Here is a 19,196-nt window from a genome sequence, read left to right as displayed (position 1 = left end):
ACTTGAACGGTCAAGGAATACTGTAGCGTGTGCATAGGCTTTGTGTGCATCACTTATACTGATCTGTTGATATGAATGAAATAGTCATCGTTGTACCTTCCCATGTTAATCAATATCAGGGGCAGGTGACCAAGATTGCAGTTACACCTTTACCCTCCCATGAATTTTTGGGGCTTTCCTTCGTGTTTTTCTTCCCTACACACCTTTGTACAGACATCCACCTGAGTGAGAAGCTCTGGATTTTTGACAGCCTTGCAAGTTAACCAACAATCTATTACAAATTGACCTATGTGGTGTAGACATTCTAAAGAATTATTTATTGTTGTCTGCACCCTAGAGCATTCTAAGCTGGGGTTACGCAGGGACAGCAGGAGTTATTTTCCAGGATATTGTTATTGTTCCTAGTATTTTTATTTGTGCTCCTACAGTGAAAATAAATTTGTCCCAATAGCCTGTATATGAGAAACATAATGCACATATTAATTGTAACGAGACTTATGCACCCTGCCAGCCATGTCCAGATAAACGGTGAAGGCAGCAGCGGCAAATCGCGCCATCTCTGCCCCTAGCCACAAGCTTGTGAAAATTCGGTGCAGCAACAACAGGATTTTTCCAGCTGCTGGAGGTCATGTTGCTCAACTGAGCCATCTGCTGCGCTCTCATAGGGAAGGCAGTTTTATTCAGTGGCTGCATGTCGGTGACTCAGTCCTTGGAGGGCAAACACATTCTATAGACAATCTTGTATATAAGCCTCTATATGGCTGCACTGTAGTTGTTTACCCTCCCACACTCTCCATACCCTAATCGTGTGCCCTACACTCCAAAGTTATTGCTTTCGGTGACCAAGCACGGCAAAATTCACACCCGCCAGGCCACTGTTCTTAATTGGGACCCTTCTCGCACTGGTCCCCTTTCCCCCTCAGCATAGGGGAGGTCATACATGGTGGGGCGGCCTCACCTGCTGCTAAATGTGGGCCCAGTTTGCCCCTGTAAACAACGGCACTGTTGCCTATGCCCCCAAAATCCGGCAGGCACCCAATGGGCGCGACCTGCAGTCCCTTAAGAAATGCCGCCCCAGCACAAACACACACACCACTAGGCCTGGATGACCCCAGGGCCCCAACCAGGAAGACAAAGCCGCTGATTGCGGGGGAAGGGGCCGTTGTGGGCAGATACTGTCCCTGACCCAGAAAACACAACCGACCGGGGACACGATGTCGCACCCGCGGGAGCCAGGACCAGCCCCGCAACAACTGAGGCGGAAGCGATGTCCACAATGTTGTAAAATATATATGAATATCCATATAAATTCATGTGTGTGCACTTCAAAAGATATCATGATATTCACATGAGGCCTGGAGCTAAGACTTTCTGGTCTGCCCATATCTAGCTGTTTTGCATGGTGCAGACATTGCACATCCAGGTCAGCCATATTTGGCTTGGTGTCTTATTCTAGTTCCGCTGATATTGCATTTCATACTGTATATAACACCTAGAAACTTGTCACTCTGGGAAGAAGGGGTCTGAGAGCCCCTAAGGTGGCAGATCTGACTTCTTCTTTGCTAATTAGCAATGATGCATGCTTTTGGTACCAATAAATAAATGTCACTCTGTTTCTGAGCAAACCTGCTATGTCTGTTGAGTTTCATTCATTTGCTCCTGGGAGGGTGCCAGTATTTCCCCATCACACAACACTACCCAGTCTCCACGACCTGCCTGCCCGACGTGCCACAAACTCCCTCAAGGCAAACCACGGAAGAGGCCATCGTGTCCCACCCGCAGTCATGGGCCAGGGGTCTACCCCACCAGCCCTCAAGCACGTCCCACTGGGCCCTGTAATCAAGCAGCCCTCAAGAATGCACACAACAAACGGCGGGCGGAAGATATGTCAGGCTCACGCCTGTGCCCTGCTGCGACGAGACCAGGCCCAGTTCCAGGAGACATCAATCCCGCCACCTTTGGTTGTTTCCCTAGCCCTCTGCAGACAGAACGGCATGGTAACCGCCTTTAATTGACTTACCGCCGCCTTGAAAAAACATGCATTGTGATTCTCAGGCTCTATCTAGCCATAATCAATCAATGCTTCTTCTTGCTGCATTCTGCCCTCCTCCTTGGCTATACCGAAGTGCAGCCTCCCAGGAATATTGAAGCAGTTAGCTCTTAGCGCTGAGCTTCCAGCTGCTGTATATCTCGGCGGAATTGTGGAGGTTGTGATAGGCGATACTTCCATATCACGAGGGGCGCTGGCAAAATAATTCTGCTATAAAACAGCCCAGTCCAGTCAGCCAGCCTGTTCTACTGCACTGCACACATAGATCTGCACTGCCCCGCTCTAACCTGCACACGTAAATATACCAACTTCTGTTGCTCAAATGGGTGTAATGTCTCATACTGATGGGTTACCATCATCTTCATTGCTTGCCCACGCTCGCAAGGAATCGACACACATATTCACCGAAATGTCACTGACAACAACACTAAAACTATGATAAGTCAATCATAGGAATCTGGCAGCTATGTCTTACTTCCGCCCCAGAGGGGAACAGAATGCTTAAATAGTTTTTTGGTTTTTTTCGGTCCGCGCTCTGCTGTGAGCTCGCCTTACCCCACTCTTGCACCGGATAAAAACAGTGCCTCATGGGAGGAGACTCACCCCTGAAAGCCACCGTCACTGCCCCCGAGACAAGGACCCGTCGTATGGATGATGGAATGCGGAGTGTGCCTAGCCTCAGCCACTGCAGGCGGAGAGGCGACCAGCTGGATATTCATACCAGTGACCGCGTGGGACATGTGATCCGTGGGGCCCACCGGCCACTCAGACCGAACATTATTGGTCCCTCCACCAGACGGGAACCACGAGAATGCCGTGCCTGTGAGGACCGCCCACCCACAAATTGCAGCGACCCCCCTCCGCATTGGCTGACCCCCACTGTGGGAAGTAGGGACCCGACTCACCGCAAACCAGACAAGGACGGCCACTGCTCACGAGACAAGAGGGATGAAGCCAGGCCATGCAAGACCAACAGCGTTAAGGGCAGCGACAAAGAGGCCGCCAGGTGGGTGAGGCACTTATACCTCATCCCACGCCCACTCCCTACCTGAAGTGACGCTGCGCGCAGACCCCTAGGGGCCCCACAACGCTGGACTGTCTTGTGTGCCCTCGTGTGGCACTAAGGCGGCCGCCCTCTTATTTTTAGCGCTGGGACGCTCTAGGGCAGCCATGCGCTTTACAAATCAAATTTCATTTCATTTCATTTCATATGAGGGTCCCCTTCGTGGACCACGGGCAGCCAACATTCACCGGCCGGACGAACTCTGGTGACCATGCCTCCACCTGGTGAGGCGTGATTGGAGGTTGTGCTGACAAGCTCAGCCCAGCCTCCGTTCCAACCCGTGACTCCTGAGCCAATGTAGACACTGCTCACTTGCTGTTAAACAGCAAGAGAGCAGCATGAGGATTGGCTCGGTCAGGTGCGGCCACCGCTCCTTAGGAGACCTGAAGGCTGTACCTGAAACCTCCCGGGCTCCTACATTGCACAGGTAGGCAAGGGTTCAAGTGCGCATGTTGGGATGGATACGAGTACGGCAAATGATCCTTCCTGCTGCAGCTCTGCAGACTGGACCAAGTCCACCCTTTCCGCACCTTCTCTTGAGGGTGACGAGAGCGAGCACTCCGAGGCTTCACAGGGAGGTAGTGTGAATCAACATACAGACACAATAACTTATTGTTCAACCCAGTTATATTCAGGAAAATAAAATACTTTAGTCCAGAGGCAGTTCCCTCTTTGGGGTGTGGGGATGTTGCCCCCTTTCTATTTTGATGTTCCCGGGTCCCACAATAAACGTTTCCTATCACAGCAGTTCAGCGCGTTTTTTTTCTTTTCCGCAGTGCGTGCGCCATTGCTCGGGAATGTTTGCCTTTACAGCCTGACAGGTGGACGTCGGTGGGGAGCTTGTGACAGACCGGTACAGCTGCTGGCCTGCTTGGGGTAAGCGAGCAGGTCAGGTCGGACGGGTGCCGTAGCAAATGACCTCAACAACCACAGTTGTGCCAGAGTAGCCCCTCTGCCTTTGCCCCCCCGCTCCGCCACACAGGGTCTGAAACTGGTGAAAAACTTTTGGCTCCCGATTTGTGTTTGTTGTAGAAAACAGGGGAACCCAAGAAAGGTAAATCAGGAACCTTGGGAAATTAGTATTAAAAGAGAACAGTGGTCCCTAGACAAACAGGAATAGAGTGCATAAAAATGAATATACACCCACTCAGTACTATATTGGTTAAACCTGTCCAGCCAGACGGAGATTTAACATTAGGTATTTTTAATCAAACACTGATTAAACAAAAAACAATTGAAGTGGGAAACAAGCCTGCATCCTACTTGGACACGACGACACACAATGGGGAACAAAGGCTCAAGAAGAACTGAATGTTTGTTAAGGACACATTTTCAATAGAACAAACAAATCAAAGAGGAGAACATCTTTACAAATAAATGGCATGTTAAAGCAGTGTACAAGGTGTATAGCGTGTCAACAGCGTTTCGATCCATACAGAACATAAATGGATCATCATCAGGACATTTAGAAATAGCATGCCTATATACATTTGCCTGTAATAAACATTGTTGGATCCAGCATAGGTAGAGAATAGAGAGCAGCAAGGGCACAGTGTCAATGAGCTGGACCACATGCGAGGCTTGAATTATGCAGTTTTTATTTTATTTATTTATTTATTTAAAGAGTTTTATATAGCGCTGGCTAGACCAAGAGATGTCAGAGCACTTTACATGAGGATATGCGAGTTACAAGTTTCAAATTACATACGTTACAAGAGCACAGTAAGACATAAGGGGGAGGGGGACACAGCAGGGAGACGGGGAGAAACAGTGTCCAAAGTCCGGCTGGGTAGGTGACAGCCAAGGGGGTGAACCAGGGCTGATCTCCTCTATAGCGGTCTAGGCAGCTCCACCGGGCTTCAGCCATATTGCTCAATCTCCGAGCGAGTTACAAGTTTCAAATTACATACGTTACAAGAGCATAGTAAGACATAAGGAAAAAAGAAGAAATGTGACAGTACTTAGTCAGAAGAAGGGGGAGGAGGGGGACACAGCAGGGAGACAGGGAGAAACAGTGTCCAAAGCCCAAAGACCCATACATTATGCCCAAAATCGTGGCGCTTGTGGGCATGCAATTTCTCACAATTGAGGTATAGCGGGGGGCCGTGCCGGCGGTCTCCAAGTTCGGGTAGGGGTTGTCTAGGTCCGGTCCTGTGTGGCTGGCAATGTGAAGGGGTGTCCCCCGCACATTACCCCCCCCCCAACACACACACACACACACACACACACACAAGGTCTGAAACTGGGGAAAGACTTTTGGGCTACTGATTTATGCCTGCCTGAAAATCTTGTTGGCCTCGAAGGCAGAGACCTTATGTTAATGACAACAGAGCACGTTGGCTTAGATTAAATGACTGTCACATTCTTGTCAAAGACAATAGTCCTTTTTTTGTACTTTGTGAACATCCTGGCCATGCCTGCAGGCATACTATGAATCCATCACTAGCACACATAGGGCAGTCTCAGCAGCAGTGACAGTATATTATGAATCCTTAGGGCAGTCTCACCAGCAGTGACAGTATATTATGAATCCATCACTAGCACGCAAAAGGGCAGTCTAAGCAGCACTTGTCATTATTTTATGAACAGGTCACTAGCATACATAGGGCAGTCTCAGTAGCCCTTGTTAGTATATTATGAATCCATCACTAGCACACATACGGCAGTCTCAGCAGCACTGGTCAGTATATTATGAATCCATCACTAGCACACATAGGGCAGTCTCAGCAGCACTGGTCGGTATATTATGAATCCATCACTAGCACACATAGGGCAGTCTCAGCAGCACTGGTCGGTATATTATGAATCCATCACTAGCAGGCAAAGGGCAGTCTAAGCAGCACGTGTCATTATTTTATGAATAGGTCACTAGCATACATAGGGCAGTCTCAGCAGCCCTTGTTAGTATATTATGAATCCATCACTAGCATACATAGGGCAGTCTCAGCAGCACTGGTCGGTATATTATGAATCCATCAGTAGCACGCACAGGGCAGTCTCAGCAGCACTTGTGGGTGTATTACGCATCCATCACTAGCACGCATAAGGCAGTCTCAGCAGCACTGGTCATTATTTTATGAATAGGTTACTAGCACACATAGGGCAGTCTCAGTAGAACTTGTTGGTATATTATGAATCCATCACTAGCACACATAGGGCAGTCTCAGTAGCACTTGTTGGTATATTATGAATCCATCACTAGCAGACATACATTAGTCTCAGCAGCACTGGTCAGTATATTATGAATCCATCACTAGCACGCAAAGGGCATTCACAGCAGCACTGTTCAGTATTGAATATGCTACTTACCAGTATGCATCTGTTCTTGGCATGTAGGGCTGCTAACATTCATATCTATAGCATAGATCGCCGCCTAGTGTTGGGTCCAGATGATTGCACATTGTTGTCCTGGAAGAGTCTTCGAAGTATCACGAGATAGGTGGCTCCTCCCCTGGACTACAGTGCGCATGGGCATCGACTCCATCCCCAGATTGTTTTTAGCCATTGTGGCAGAGATGGAGTTTAACCGTGTAAGCGATGGCCATGCTAGAGATGAAAAGCAAGAAAAGTCTGCAGCCGCTACAGGCGCCGGGGAGGAGGGCGGGCGATATGAATGTTAGCAGCCCTACATGCCAAGAACAGATGCATACTGGTAAGTAGCATATTCAGTTCGAGGCATGTGGGCTGCTAAATTCATATCTATAGCATAGAATACATAGCAGTCCCTCCATTAACGGCGGCCGCCCGTGCCAGCTGCAGAAGTCTGAAAAAGCGTTTTAAGAACAGCCTGTCCTACAGCTGCCTGCTGTTTTGAATGCACATCTACACAGTAATGTTTGGTAAACGTATGTGGTGTAGACCATGTGGCTGCCCTACAAATGTCTTCCAAAGGAATGTTACCTAGGAATGCCATGGAGACCCCCAACTTACGTGTGGAGTGTGCCTTGGGGGGGACTTCTAAAGTGCGCTTAGCCTTCTGATAGCAAATCTGAATACGCTTAACGATCCACCTGGCTATTCCTGCTTTGGAAATGGGGTTGCCTTTATGCTGGGCTGCGAAGGCAACAAAGAGTTGCTGTGTCTTTCTAAAAGGTTGTGTCCTGTCAATATAGTGCATAAGCGCTCTTTTGACATCAAGTGTATGGAGCATCCTTTCCGCTACCGTTTCCAGGTTTGGAAAGAATTCCGGCAGTTCGATGGTTTGATTGACATGAAACTGCGACACCACCTTCGGGAGAAATTTGGGGTTAGTGCGCAGCACCACCCTGTTTGAATAAATTTGTATAAATGGCTCTTGAATTGTGAGCGCCTGCAGCTCACTAACACGTCTCAGAGACGTCATGGCAATAAGAAAAGCCACTTTCCATGTGAGGAACTGAATCTCACATGAATGCAGAGGTTCAAATGGGGGACCCATCAATCTGGTGAGCACCACATTGAGGTTCCACACAGGAGCTGGCGGGGTCCTGGGAGGGATGACCCGCTTCAGCCCTTCCAGGAATGCTTTAATGGCAGGCACCCTGAAGACAGAGAGATGCTGCCTGTTTTGGAGATAAGCCGCTATGGCGGATAAGTGTATCCGAATGGAAGCGTATGCTAGATTGCATTTGTAAAGATGCAACAAATAGCAGATGATATTAGGAATGGATGCATCGAGCAGGTTGATAGCGTGCTCCGTACAGTAGATGACAAACCGCTTCCATTTCGCTGCATAGCAAGCTCTGGTAGTGGGCTTCCTTGCCTCCCGGATGATGTCCATGCATTCCGGGGGCAAATCCAGGTAGCCAAACTCTAAGACCTCAGGAGCCAGATCGCCAGATTGAACTGCTGCGGATCTGGATGCTGAATGTCGCCACGGTTCTGCGTTAAGAGCCGGGGTGTGAGGTGCAGTCTTTGATGCGGTACCACGGAGAGTTCGAGGAACGTGGTGTACCATGGTTGTCGCGCCCACGTTGGAGCAACTAGGATGAGCGTCAGCGAGTGTTGCTTTAGCTTTCTTGCCACCAGCGGAATGAGAGGCGCTGGGGGAAAAGCGTACGCAAATCTGCCTGACCAGTTCATCCATATCGCATTGCCCTGCGATAGTGGGTGAGGGAACCTGGTGGCATAGCTTTGGCATTTTGCGTTTTCCTCCGTGGCAAACAGGTCTATCTCTGGATGACCCCACTGCTGGAAGTACGGGCAGAGTACTGATGGATGTAACTCCCACTCGTGCATCTGGTGGCTGTACCTGCTGAGCAGATCCGCCATCTGATTGTCCGTGCCCGGGAGGTGTTCCGCCATGAGGAAGATGTTCCTCTGAATGGCCCACTTCCACATGCTCTGAGCCAGATGAGACAACTGTGGAGAGTGCGTACCTCCCTGCTTTTGAATGTAGTACATGGCTGTCATGTTGTCCGTTCGGATCAACACGACTTTGTTGCACAGATGTACTTTGAAGGACTTGAGAGCCATGAAGATTGCCATCAGCTCTAAGTAGTTGATGTGCATCTTCCTTTGTTGCGTTGTCCATAGTCCCTGCACCGTGTAGTGGAGCACATGAGCCCCCCCCATCCCTGGAGAGATGCGTCCGTCGTTAGTGTAATCTGTGGCACAGGCTCTTGGAACGGTCGGTCCTTGCAAAGGTTGTGTGGATTCCACCAATGCAGAGAGCTGTATGCCCGACCCGTCACCAACACTAGGTCGTTTAACTGTCCTTGAGCCTGAGTCCACTGATGCGCTAAGCATTCTTGGAGCGGACACATATGGAGCCTCGCGTGCGGGACTATGAAGATGCAGGAGGCCATCATGCCTATCAACTGCATGAACACTCTCGCTGGGAGTGAGTGTTGCGGTCTGAACTTTTGGATCAGCGACTGGATGTTGTCGATCCTCGCTGGGTTTGGTTGAGCTGTGGCAGCCAGAGTATTGATCGTCGCACCCAAATACTGCCGCACATGGGCCGGCTGAAGGTGCGACTTCGGGTAGTTCAGCGTAAATCCTAGACTGTGAAGGAGGTGAATGGTGTGGGACATATCTGCGGCGCACTGCTGGGCTGACTTTGCCTGAACGAGCCAGTCGTCCAGATAAGGGTAGACATGTATACTTTGTCTCCGTAGGTGGGCCGCCACTGTCGCTAGACATTTTGTGAACACTCTGGGAGCAGTGGTCACTCCGAAGGGGAGTACCTTGAACTGGTAATGCCGGTTTTGGATGGTGAACCGGAGGTACTTTCTGTGGGATGGGTGGAGTGGTATGTGAAAGTAAGCATCCTTGAGGTCCAAGGTTGCGAGGAAGTCTCCCTGTTGTAACAAGGGAAGAACCTGCTGCAGTGTCAACATGTGGAAGTGTTCTGAAAGAATGTACTGGTTTAAGGGGCGTAGGTCTAGAATCGGTCTGAGTGAGACGTCCTTTTTTGGGATTAAGAAGTACAGGGAATAAACCCCCGTGCCTTCTTCCTCCACTGGCACGAGCTCTATTGCACCTTTTTGCAGCATCACCAGAACCTCCTGCTGCAATAAGTGCAAGTGCTCTGCTGACATAGGACGGTGTTTTGGGGGCATGTTTGGTGGGGTGGATGTCAGCTCCAAACAATAGCCGAACTGGATAAGTTTCCTGACCCACCTGTCTGTGGTGATGGACTTCCAGACTGGCAGGAACCGTTGGAGTCTCCCCCCGACAGGTGTTGGATGGTCGGGGGGCAGTGACAGGGAGTCACTGTTTGTTGGCGGCAGAGGAACGGGAACTGTTGTTGCCTCTGCCTCTACCCTTGGCACTGTTTCCTCTGTATCCACCTCTGCCCTGCTTGCTGTAGGAGGATTGCGCACCACTTTTATTGAATGGCGTCTGCTGCGACATGTGCCCTCTGTTAACACCTCGATTGCCTGAGCGACGAAAAGTGTTCCCTCTAAATTGTTGTGACTGGAGAGCTCCCATGGACTTGGCTGTCTCGGTATCTTTTTTGATCTTCTCCAGGGTGGTGTCCACCTCTGGACCAAACAACCTGTCTGGATTAACGGGCTGGTTGAGGATAGTAGTCTGTATCTCTGGTTTAAATCCCGAGATGCTGAGCCATGCCTGACGTCTCAACATCACACTAGTGTTGATCGCTCTCGCTGCTGTGTCCGCAACATCTAGCGCACACTTTATAGCAGCGTTGGGGATGAGCTTCCCCTCCTGGATAAGCATTTCAGCTCCCTCTTTAAACTGGTCTGGGAGGTGTTGTAACAGTTGCTCTAGGGTGTCATAGTGTGCCCTATCGTATCTGGCCAACAGAGCCTGCGTGTTTGAGATGCGCCATATGTTGGCCGCTTGAGCTGCCACCCGCTTCCCAGATGCCTCCAGCACTTTTGACTCTGTGTCTGGGGGAGGAGCTTCACCCGTGGTTTGGGAGTTTGCCCTCTTGCGGGCATTAGAGACCACCAAAGAGTCCAAAGGCAACTGGCCCCTTATGTAGGTTGGGTCGCCAGGTGCCGGCCTGTATTTCTTCTCAATGCGTGGGTTGACAACCCGTGATCTCGTGGGTTCCTTGAAAATGTCTGCTGCATGCTTAAGGACCCCTTTCAACATTGGGAGAGTCTTGACAGTTTTTTCAGCAGTAGAGAAAGTGTCAAAAAGGAAGTCCACCTCCACGGGGTCAGCATGCATTTCCACTTTATGGTTTGTAGCTGCCCTTTCAATTAAGGCATTAAATGCCACGGAATCTTCAGTGGGAGACGGCTTGACGTTATAAAACTGAGGATCCTGGACCGTCTGCTGGTCCCCTTGATCACCTGTGTCCATCCATGAGTCCTGTTGCTCATCAGGCTCTGTATGAGCAGGAAAATTGTACTCCTCATCCTGCTCCCCTTCATCCCCATCAGAATATGTGGGTGAAGGTGTTGCAGTCCTCCTAGGCTGAGGAAGATTCTGCTCAACCAGAACTGGTGTGTCTGGTGCAGGCTTCTTTCGTTTCAGAGGAATTGTAAACGACTGTAAAGGCTGTGAAGTGATTTTCCTCTTGTATAGCGTGAGCTTCCCGGTGTCGGCATCGATGAAATGCTCCGACCGTTCTTCAACTAAAGGGTGTCGATGACCCAAAGTCCCAGCCGGGTGAGTCGACTTTGACACAGTGTCTTTGGGCACCGACCGCGGTGCAAAGGCCTTCGGCGCCACCTTAGGCGGCAACGTGTAGAGGAGCGGCGCCGAGGTGGTTTTCGGTGGGTCCGCTGGCTTTGGTACGGAAGGAGTCTTCGGTCCCGATGCCAAAGCCTTGTCCTTAAGGCGCTTGAGGGAGTCCGAGACCTGCTTCGCAAAGGAAGCCGGCGGTTTCGTCGATCCGACCGATGTTCTCGGTCTGCCCCCAGGGGAAGACCCGAGCGTGGATGACTTGTGTTTGTCCGGTGGAGGCGCTGGAGCACCCATGACTGGTGCATTTCGAACACTGTCCACGGCTGCAGACGTCGATGCCGACGGCTTCGGATCAACGGGTTTCCCTTTAGGAGTAACGACCCCAGACATTGGCTCTGCGCCCTTCACTGACTTCGCTTCTCACGGCCCCTTGGTCTTTGGCGCGACAGACTGTCCTGATGTAGGCTCGACAGCCTTCTTGGAGGCCGGCTTGTCCGCCTTGGTTGACACTGGCTCGACGGCCTTCTTCGAGCTTGGCTCCTTGACCACCTTCGGCACCTTTGCCTGGTCGACAGCTTTCATCGGTTTGGAGGCCCCCGAAGACGACGGCATCGGTGGTGGAGCAGACGTCTTCGGTTTCGATGGCGCGTCGGCCATCTTTGTGTTCGTCGATACCGAGGGTTTTAGTTTCGGTTTCGATTTTTGTAATGGCGGCTCCGCGGAGGTGTCCGTAGCCGGGCCGGCAGGCGGGGCCGTGGATCGAGGTGTAAGGTCTTGGGTAAGGCCGCGTGGCGATCCCGTGACCTGAGCCTTTGTAAGAGTACGAACGGGGCATAGCTCTTCCTCCGAGCTATCTTCCATGGCCCCATATGCTTCGTCGTCGTCCCCTACCCTCGACGAGTTCTTCAATGTCTTGACTGTGGACGTCCGCTCTGTAGTCGGACTCGACCTCCACCGGTGTAGGGGAAATCTGCAGGGGATGCACCTGCTCGTCTGCTTCGGGGTCGTCAAAGATGTCCACCGGTGCCGGAGCCGATCGCTGGGCCTCAAGGCACGCCACGCGCCGAAGCTTGATCGTCTTCTTTGATCGAAATCTGGAACAGGCCATACAGTTGGCCTCGTCGTGGTCCGGCGACAGGCACTTGTTGCACACAGGATGGACGTCAATGTGTGGGTACTTGGATCCACACACGGGACATTTCTTGAACGGACTCTGTTCCATGCCGTCGAAGTCTTGCCGCGTCGACTAGGCCCCGATCACCGAAGAGTCAAACGACCCCCCGGATATCCGACTCCACGAGCTGGAAGATATACGGGACCGAACGCGAACAATACCGACGGTGCAAAGAAGGCCTTTTGGCCTTGAAAAAGTTCTATCACGATTCCGAACAGGAGACGTCGAAATCACATCCGAACCCAATGGCGGAAAAAAAACAATCTGGGGATGGAGTCGATGCCCATGCGCACTGTAGTCCAGGGGAGGAGCCACTTATCTCGTGATACTTCGAAGACTCTTCCAGGACAACAATGTGCAATCATCCGGACCCAACACTAGGCGGCGATCTATGCTATAGATATGAATTTAGCAGCCCACATGCCTCGAACATTATGAATCTATCACTAGCACACACAGGGCAGTCTCTGCAGCACCTGTCGGTATATTATGACTCCAACACTAGCACACATAGGACAGTCTCAGCAGCACTTGACCGTATAATATGAATCCATCACTAGCACACATAGGGCATGTTATACTTGGCACAATTGGCGTGGGTCTCCCTTCCATTTTTGCTGTTGCAGCCTGTGTTTTTGCTAGTTTAGATGCTTTGAGCACTTTGACACTGCTGTTCAGTGCCAAAGTGCAAGTGATCCCTTTTGTAAATTGTTGTTATGGATTAGTGATTCCATGATTGGTTATTTGATTTACCTGTCAGACCCTAGTATAGTGCAACGTGTGTGCCCAGGGCTCGTAAATCAAATGCTGCTGTTGGGCTTGCAGCACTGATTGTGCCACCCACAGAAGCAGCTTGTAAAATGTGGCTCATGCCTGCCACTGCAGAGCCTCTGTGCAGTCTGGGACGTCCATGTCGACTTGGCAAGTGCACACACTTGCCAGTCTCCAAACCTCCCCTTTTCCGCATGTTAGTCACCCCTAAGGTAGGCCCAAGGTACCCCTGTAGGCAGGGGACATTGTATGTGAAAGGTAGGACGTGTGGCATGTCGAGATGGTGAAATACTGCCAATTTCGTTTTTCACTATTGCAAGGTTATCTGGTCCCATATTCCAGAATGAGCAGTTTGCTATAACCGCTTATAAACATAACTGACCCTGGGAACAAGACTGTAAAATAAAGTTTAGTATGCCTGAACTCAGAATGTTAAAGTGCATCTTTTAGTGAGGATGATTTTTACATTCTGTGTTTGAAAGTACCACTTTTAGAAAGTAAGTATTTTCTTGCCTAACTATCCAGTGTGCCTCTACTAGGTTTGTACATTGCATGTCTGGCTTGTGAGTGACAGGGGCTGGGAGATGGCAGCGGCTCCGCCAGTCTCATGAGTCAGGGCTGGGCTGAATGGACCTGGGTTGAATTTAGAGTAGGGGGAGGAGATTTCCTTTTACCTGCCTGGGCCAGGTCTGCTTTCAACAATGCTGTCTCCACCTCCTGCCGGGAAGCTGCACCAGAGACCACATAACTGGTTTTGTCTGGGTGCAGACCCTCTCTGCCTCCAGAGAACAAAGCATTTGTGTGTTTAAAGAGTGGGACCCAGACCTTTAGATCACTTCTGGGAAATCAAGAGGAACCTTTGCCAAGGAGAAGAACTGGAGAAGCTGACGAAGATTACTGCCCCTGTGCTGTTTACTGGTAGCCAAGGAAAGGAGAAAAAGGACTTTTCTGTTTGCTTTGTCACCTGCTTGAAGAAAAGATCTCCAAGGGCTTGAAACTGAGCTTGCCTCCTGTTCTGAAGTCTCAGGGACACAAAGACTTTACCACCAGTTCCCCTGAATTTCCTTGCTGGGAAATCCAACCTGCAAAGAGGTGCCTGCAGCTGTTTAGGACCTCTAGAGACTGTTTGTTGCTGGGAAGTGGAAGATAGACGCAACGAGGAACAAGCGTGTCGCATCCGTACCGATTTCCGACGCATCGCTGAGCCACGGAGAAGACGCGAGCTGCATCTGTACCTGGTCCCGACGCATTGCTGATAAAACTGTTGCAGCACCTGCTGTTCGGCTGCAAAAGTTCACACATTTTACCGGATGGTCGCATAGTTTCGAACCTCCATTTTGTCGCATCGCACCGAGGCGTTATCTTGTCGCATCGAAACTGGAATGCAGTAAGAAACAGACACATCCCCTCCCCTGCACTGCAGTATGGAACAGACGCATCATCTCCCCCAAAGCAAGGAACTGATGCATCACCTTCCTTGCGACCCTTTTGTTTATTTTGCGTGACGCATCTAAGGTACTTTGTGGGAAGTGTCGCATTTACAACTTGCATTAAACTGACCCATTTCTACCATTTAAGAGCCTTATTTTTTATACTGTATTGTGGATTTTTGTTGTTTGGTCTTGTTTTTGTTTAGATAAAGATAACTTATTTTTCTAAACTGGTGTAGTGTCCATTTGTAGTGTTTTCACTGTTTTACTGTTTGTGTTCACAAATGCTTTACACACTGCCTCCGAGATAAGCCTGTCTGCTCGTGCCAAGCGGGTGAGCAGGGGTTATTTTAGTAGTGTATCCCCCTTATCCTGACTAGAAGCAAGGGTCGCTATTTGACAAAGTTACCTACCTCTGACAACTAGAGACCACCATTTCTAAAACGGTAGTCTCAGCATTGGTCAGTATATTATGATTCCATCACTAGCACACAGGGCAGACTCAGCAGCACTTTAATGTATATTATGAATCCATCCCTAGCACACATAGGGCAGTCTCAGCACTGGTCAGTATATTATGAATCCATCACCAGCACACACAGGGCAGTCTCAGCAGCACTGGTCGGTATATTATGAATCCATCATTAGCACACATGGGCAGTCTCAGCAGCACTGGTGAGTATATTATGAATCCATCACTAACACACACAGGGCAGTCTCAGCAGCACGTGTCAGTATATTATGAAACCATCACTATCACACAAAGGGCAGTCTCAGCAGCACTTCTCAGTATATTATGAATCCATCACTAGCACACGTAGGGCAGTCTCAGCAGCAGCACTGGTGAGTATATTATGAATCCATCACTAGCACACATAGGGCAGTCTCCGCAGCACTTCTCAGTATATTATGAAACCATCACTAGCACACAAAGGGCAGTCTCAGTGGCACTTCTCAGTATATTATGAATCCATCACTAGTACACGTAGGGCAGTCTCAGCAGCAGCACTGGTGAGTATATTATGAATCCATTACTAGCACACGTAGGGCAGCCTCAGCAGCCCTGGTCAGTAAATTATGAATCCATCACTAACACACACAGGGCAGTCTCAGCAGCACTGGTGAGTATAATATGAATCTATCACTAACACACACGGGGCAGTCTCAGCAGCCCTTCTCAGTATAATATGAATCCATCACATGCACACACAGGGCAGTCTCAGCAGCACTTGTTAGTATATTATGAATCCATCACTAGCACGCACATGGCAGTCTCAGCACTGGTCAATATATTATGAATCCATCACTAGCACACATAGGACAGTCTCAGAAGCAGTGACAGTATATTATGAATCCATCACTAGCACGCACAGGGCAGTCTCAGCACTGGTCAATATATTATGAATCCATCACATGCACACACAGGACAGTCTCAGCACTGGTCAATATATTATGAATCCATCACTAGCACACAAATGGCAGTCTCAGCAGCAGTGGTCAGTATATTATGAATCCATCACTGGCAAGGAGAGTTACTGTAGGCTGAAATATCCTGCATATTTATATGAATCACTGGCACACATGCAACACCTTAGTCTGAACTGACCTTTATACTGAGATGGGTTACTGACATGCATGCAACACCGTAGGCTGAACTGACCTTTATACTGGGATCGGTTATTGACACGCATGCATCACCGTAGGCTGAACTGACCTTTATACTGGGAAGGGTTATTGACATGCATGCAACACCGCAGGCTGAACTGACCTTTATACTGAGATGGGTTACTGACATGCATGCAACACCGCAGGCTGAACTGACCTTTATACTGAGATGGGTTACTGACATGCATGCATCACCGTAGGCTGAACTGACCTTTATACTGGGATCGGTTATTGACACGCATGCATCACCGTAGGCTGAACTGACCTTTATACTGGGAAGGGTTATTGACATGCATGCAACACCGTAGGCTGAACTGACCTTTATACTGAGATGGGTTAACAAACACTTATCTATCATTTTCCTGGAAACAGAAATGGCACCTGAATATGTGTTTAGGGAGAAATATTTAGGTGAAGTAGGTTTCTGTACACACATTGACAGGACATGGTCATTATCAACAAATTCAATACAATTTAGACTTTTTCAGAATTGGCCATGGAACCAGAGAGGGATGCTCCCTTCGCCCTCACCTAGTGCCCTTTGCACGGAGCCATTTCTCAGGAAGCTCATTGGCTGTGAACTAATTATCCCCCTTGCGCAGAACATCACTGTTAAAGCGTATGACCATGATAAGGAAGTTTATTTCTCCAAGTCCATCGTAGCCCATATTGGTGAAGAATTTGGTTACACTACAGGATCTCGAGAATAAACAGTTATAAATGAAATTTTTCTTGCTTCCAGGCAGCAATTTGTGGGAATTCACTTCGCACATTCACTAATATATCTGAGGGTGACCTGTAGTCCTGGCCAGTCACGGTCCTTCAAACTAAGGTCGTACAGATGCTACCAGGATCTTCTTGTTTCATTCACTTTGTGGTCCTTTATGCAAATGTATACGCCTTTCAGTTCCTTGCCCATTTTATGACCACTTTGTTTTTTATGCAGCAATCTTTACCTTAATCTAGGAGCACAAAAAACCACAGTGAGCTTACCCATTCTAAATGGCCAAATATATAGCTCACTGTTTACCCTAACAAGAGGTTGGTGGAAAAGAAAATATATGGCCACCTTCATTAACAGAAAACTTAGTGCTGTAGAGCAGAAATGTTTTCAAACTTCATAGACCAGTGAGAGAGATCGGTTCTTTCCCATTCACTCATGACTACGCCTCTCATCTCATTCTGTTATCTATTTTTATCTTGTTTTATCACGCATTGCTCTTTAGTCTCCACGTGTTTATTACTGTCACTATAATTGCTTGGTATGTTGCAGCCTCCCTAACAGAAAAAAATACATAAAAATAAGTAGTCTCCAGGAACATCTGCCGGCGATCCAACTAACAGGTGTCAGTCACCGCGCGGTCAGCATTCCAAAGTCAGGGACAAACCACTGCAACCGAGTGCGGAAGGTTATTGTTGTGTCCAAGGGCGACATACCCCATGAAACATAAGAAAGTATAACAGTGTGTTAAAGACAATATGCGACACTGCAGGAAGTCACATTAAATTCCCCGGTCTGTATATTGTATTAGGCTTACAAAAAAAGTGGGCAGTGTAAATAACCCCCCCCCCCCCTCTGTTTGTTCTGGCCGGCTGTCATAGTGCATGGCGTCACTGTGCATTGACCCTGTCAGGAGATCGTTTGTTACACCTAAGCATATAACCCTGCATGCAAAGTATGAATATATCTACTCATCCTTGAATTCATCAAACTATATCTCACCTTCAGGAGTTCCCACACTGGCTCCTCACACTTCTTTTCTATCTCTGTTATCAGGGCATTGAGAGAGGTGATTTGATTGGACAGTCTGGTGATATTTGCATTTTCCACCATGGTGATTTTCTTCTCCATCTCCTCCAGTCTTCTGTGAAGTGTTTGCTCATTCTCTTTCAGCAGCTGCTGCAGTTTTTCAAACTCAGATTCGATGTTCTGCTTCTCGATTCTTAACTTGTCCTGTTAGAAGCAAATACATGCTGGTTAGATATTATGAAGCTTCCAACTAGCACTGACATCCTTTGGGTGGGAGTCTTGAGGGGGAGGGCTGAGGTTCTTTCACATTTCAGAACACTAACATGCTTTTACTCATTTCTGAAAGGCAGTCTAAGTATCTTCCATTCTACCATTTTACGTCCTTCTCAAACTCCTGCCCCACAGACCCCTCAAGAACCACAGAGAAGTCAGAATTTGTAAAGCTGCAGGGAAGTTCGATCCATGGAGAAGGCACAAGGGAGAGAACCCACTGCAGGCCGAGACAGTCAAAGACCCAGAGACATACTGAGTGGAGAGACTGACTGAAGTCAAGTGTGAGTGAGTGTGAGTGACACGTTAACATTTAAATGAGGTGGAGCCAGGAACATTCAGTGCTTGGAATGGAAGATAGGATATTTAAGGGGTAGGGAATAAACCCTATCGCCAGGGCATTGGATGTGCAGAAGACACTGTGAGATTAACCTACTATGTCCCTTAATTAGAATGATATGTGGGTAATTTCACATGTAAAATTATACCGACATACAAGTATTCTGCTGTACAATAGAGAATTACCATATACATCACAGTTACTGCACCAATTTCCGCAGGTGGTTCACAAATTCATATAGAAGATGGGTGAAAAGGTTGGTCAGACATCCCGTCCTATCCTAGGACAGGAGGATGGGAGTTATCAGGTGAGGTACGTTTCACCTCACCTTGGAATAGGAGGGTTTCAGCTGTTGAGTCACCTTGAAGAGCTGGACTCAAGAATACTGTGGAGTCAGGTATGTCTTCACTCCTGGTAGAGGGTTATGCTCCTGTATGTGCCACTATTATACAGGTGGAGGGTTGTACTCCTGTGGTGTGTTACAAATAGACAAGTGGAGGTTTGTGCTTCTGTGATGTGTCACTAGTATACGGGTATAGGAGTGTGCTCCTGTGCTCTATCACTAGTATACAGGTAGAGGATTGTGCTCCTGCGC

General features: G+C 48.8%; 1 protein-coding gene across 2 annotated transcripts in view; it reads right to left on the bottom strand.

Moving 5' to 3' along the window:
* The window catches only part of LOC144754225 (E3 ubiquitin-protein ligase TRIM39-like), a 574,742-nt gene that overhangs the window by 541,042 nt on the left and 14,504 nt on the right, over nt 1–19,196 (bottom strand). The window contains exon 3 of one of the 2 annotated variants that reach the window (XM_078641814.1): nt 17,965–18,195. The exons of the other annotated variant lie outside the window; for it this stretch is intronic. Coding sequence (XP_078497940.1) covers nt 17,965–18,195 — 231 coding nt within the window. The remainder of the gene's footprint in view (nt 1–17,964; nt 18,196–19,196) is intronic. 2 annotated transcript variants of the gene reach the window in all.

The sequence above is a fragment of the Lissotriton helveticus genome, chromosome 5_1, assembly GCF_964261635.1.
Source record: "Lissotriton helveticus chromosome 5_1, aLisHel1.1, whole genome shotgun sequence".
Lineage (NCBI taxonomy): Eukaryota > Metazoa > Chordata > Amphibia > Caudata > Salamandridae > Lissotriton > Lissotriton helveticus.
Note: the sequence above shows the minus strand (reverse complement) of the source record. Positions and strands in the feature narration are given on the sequence as shown.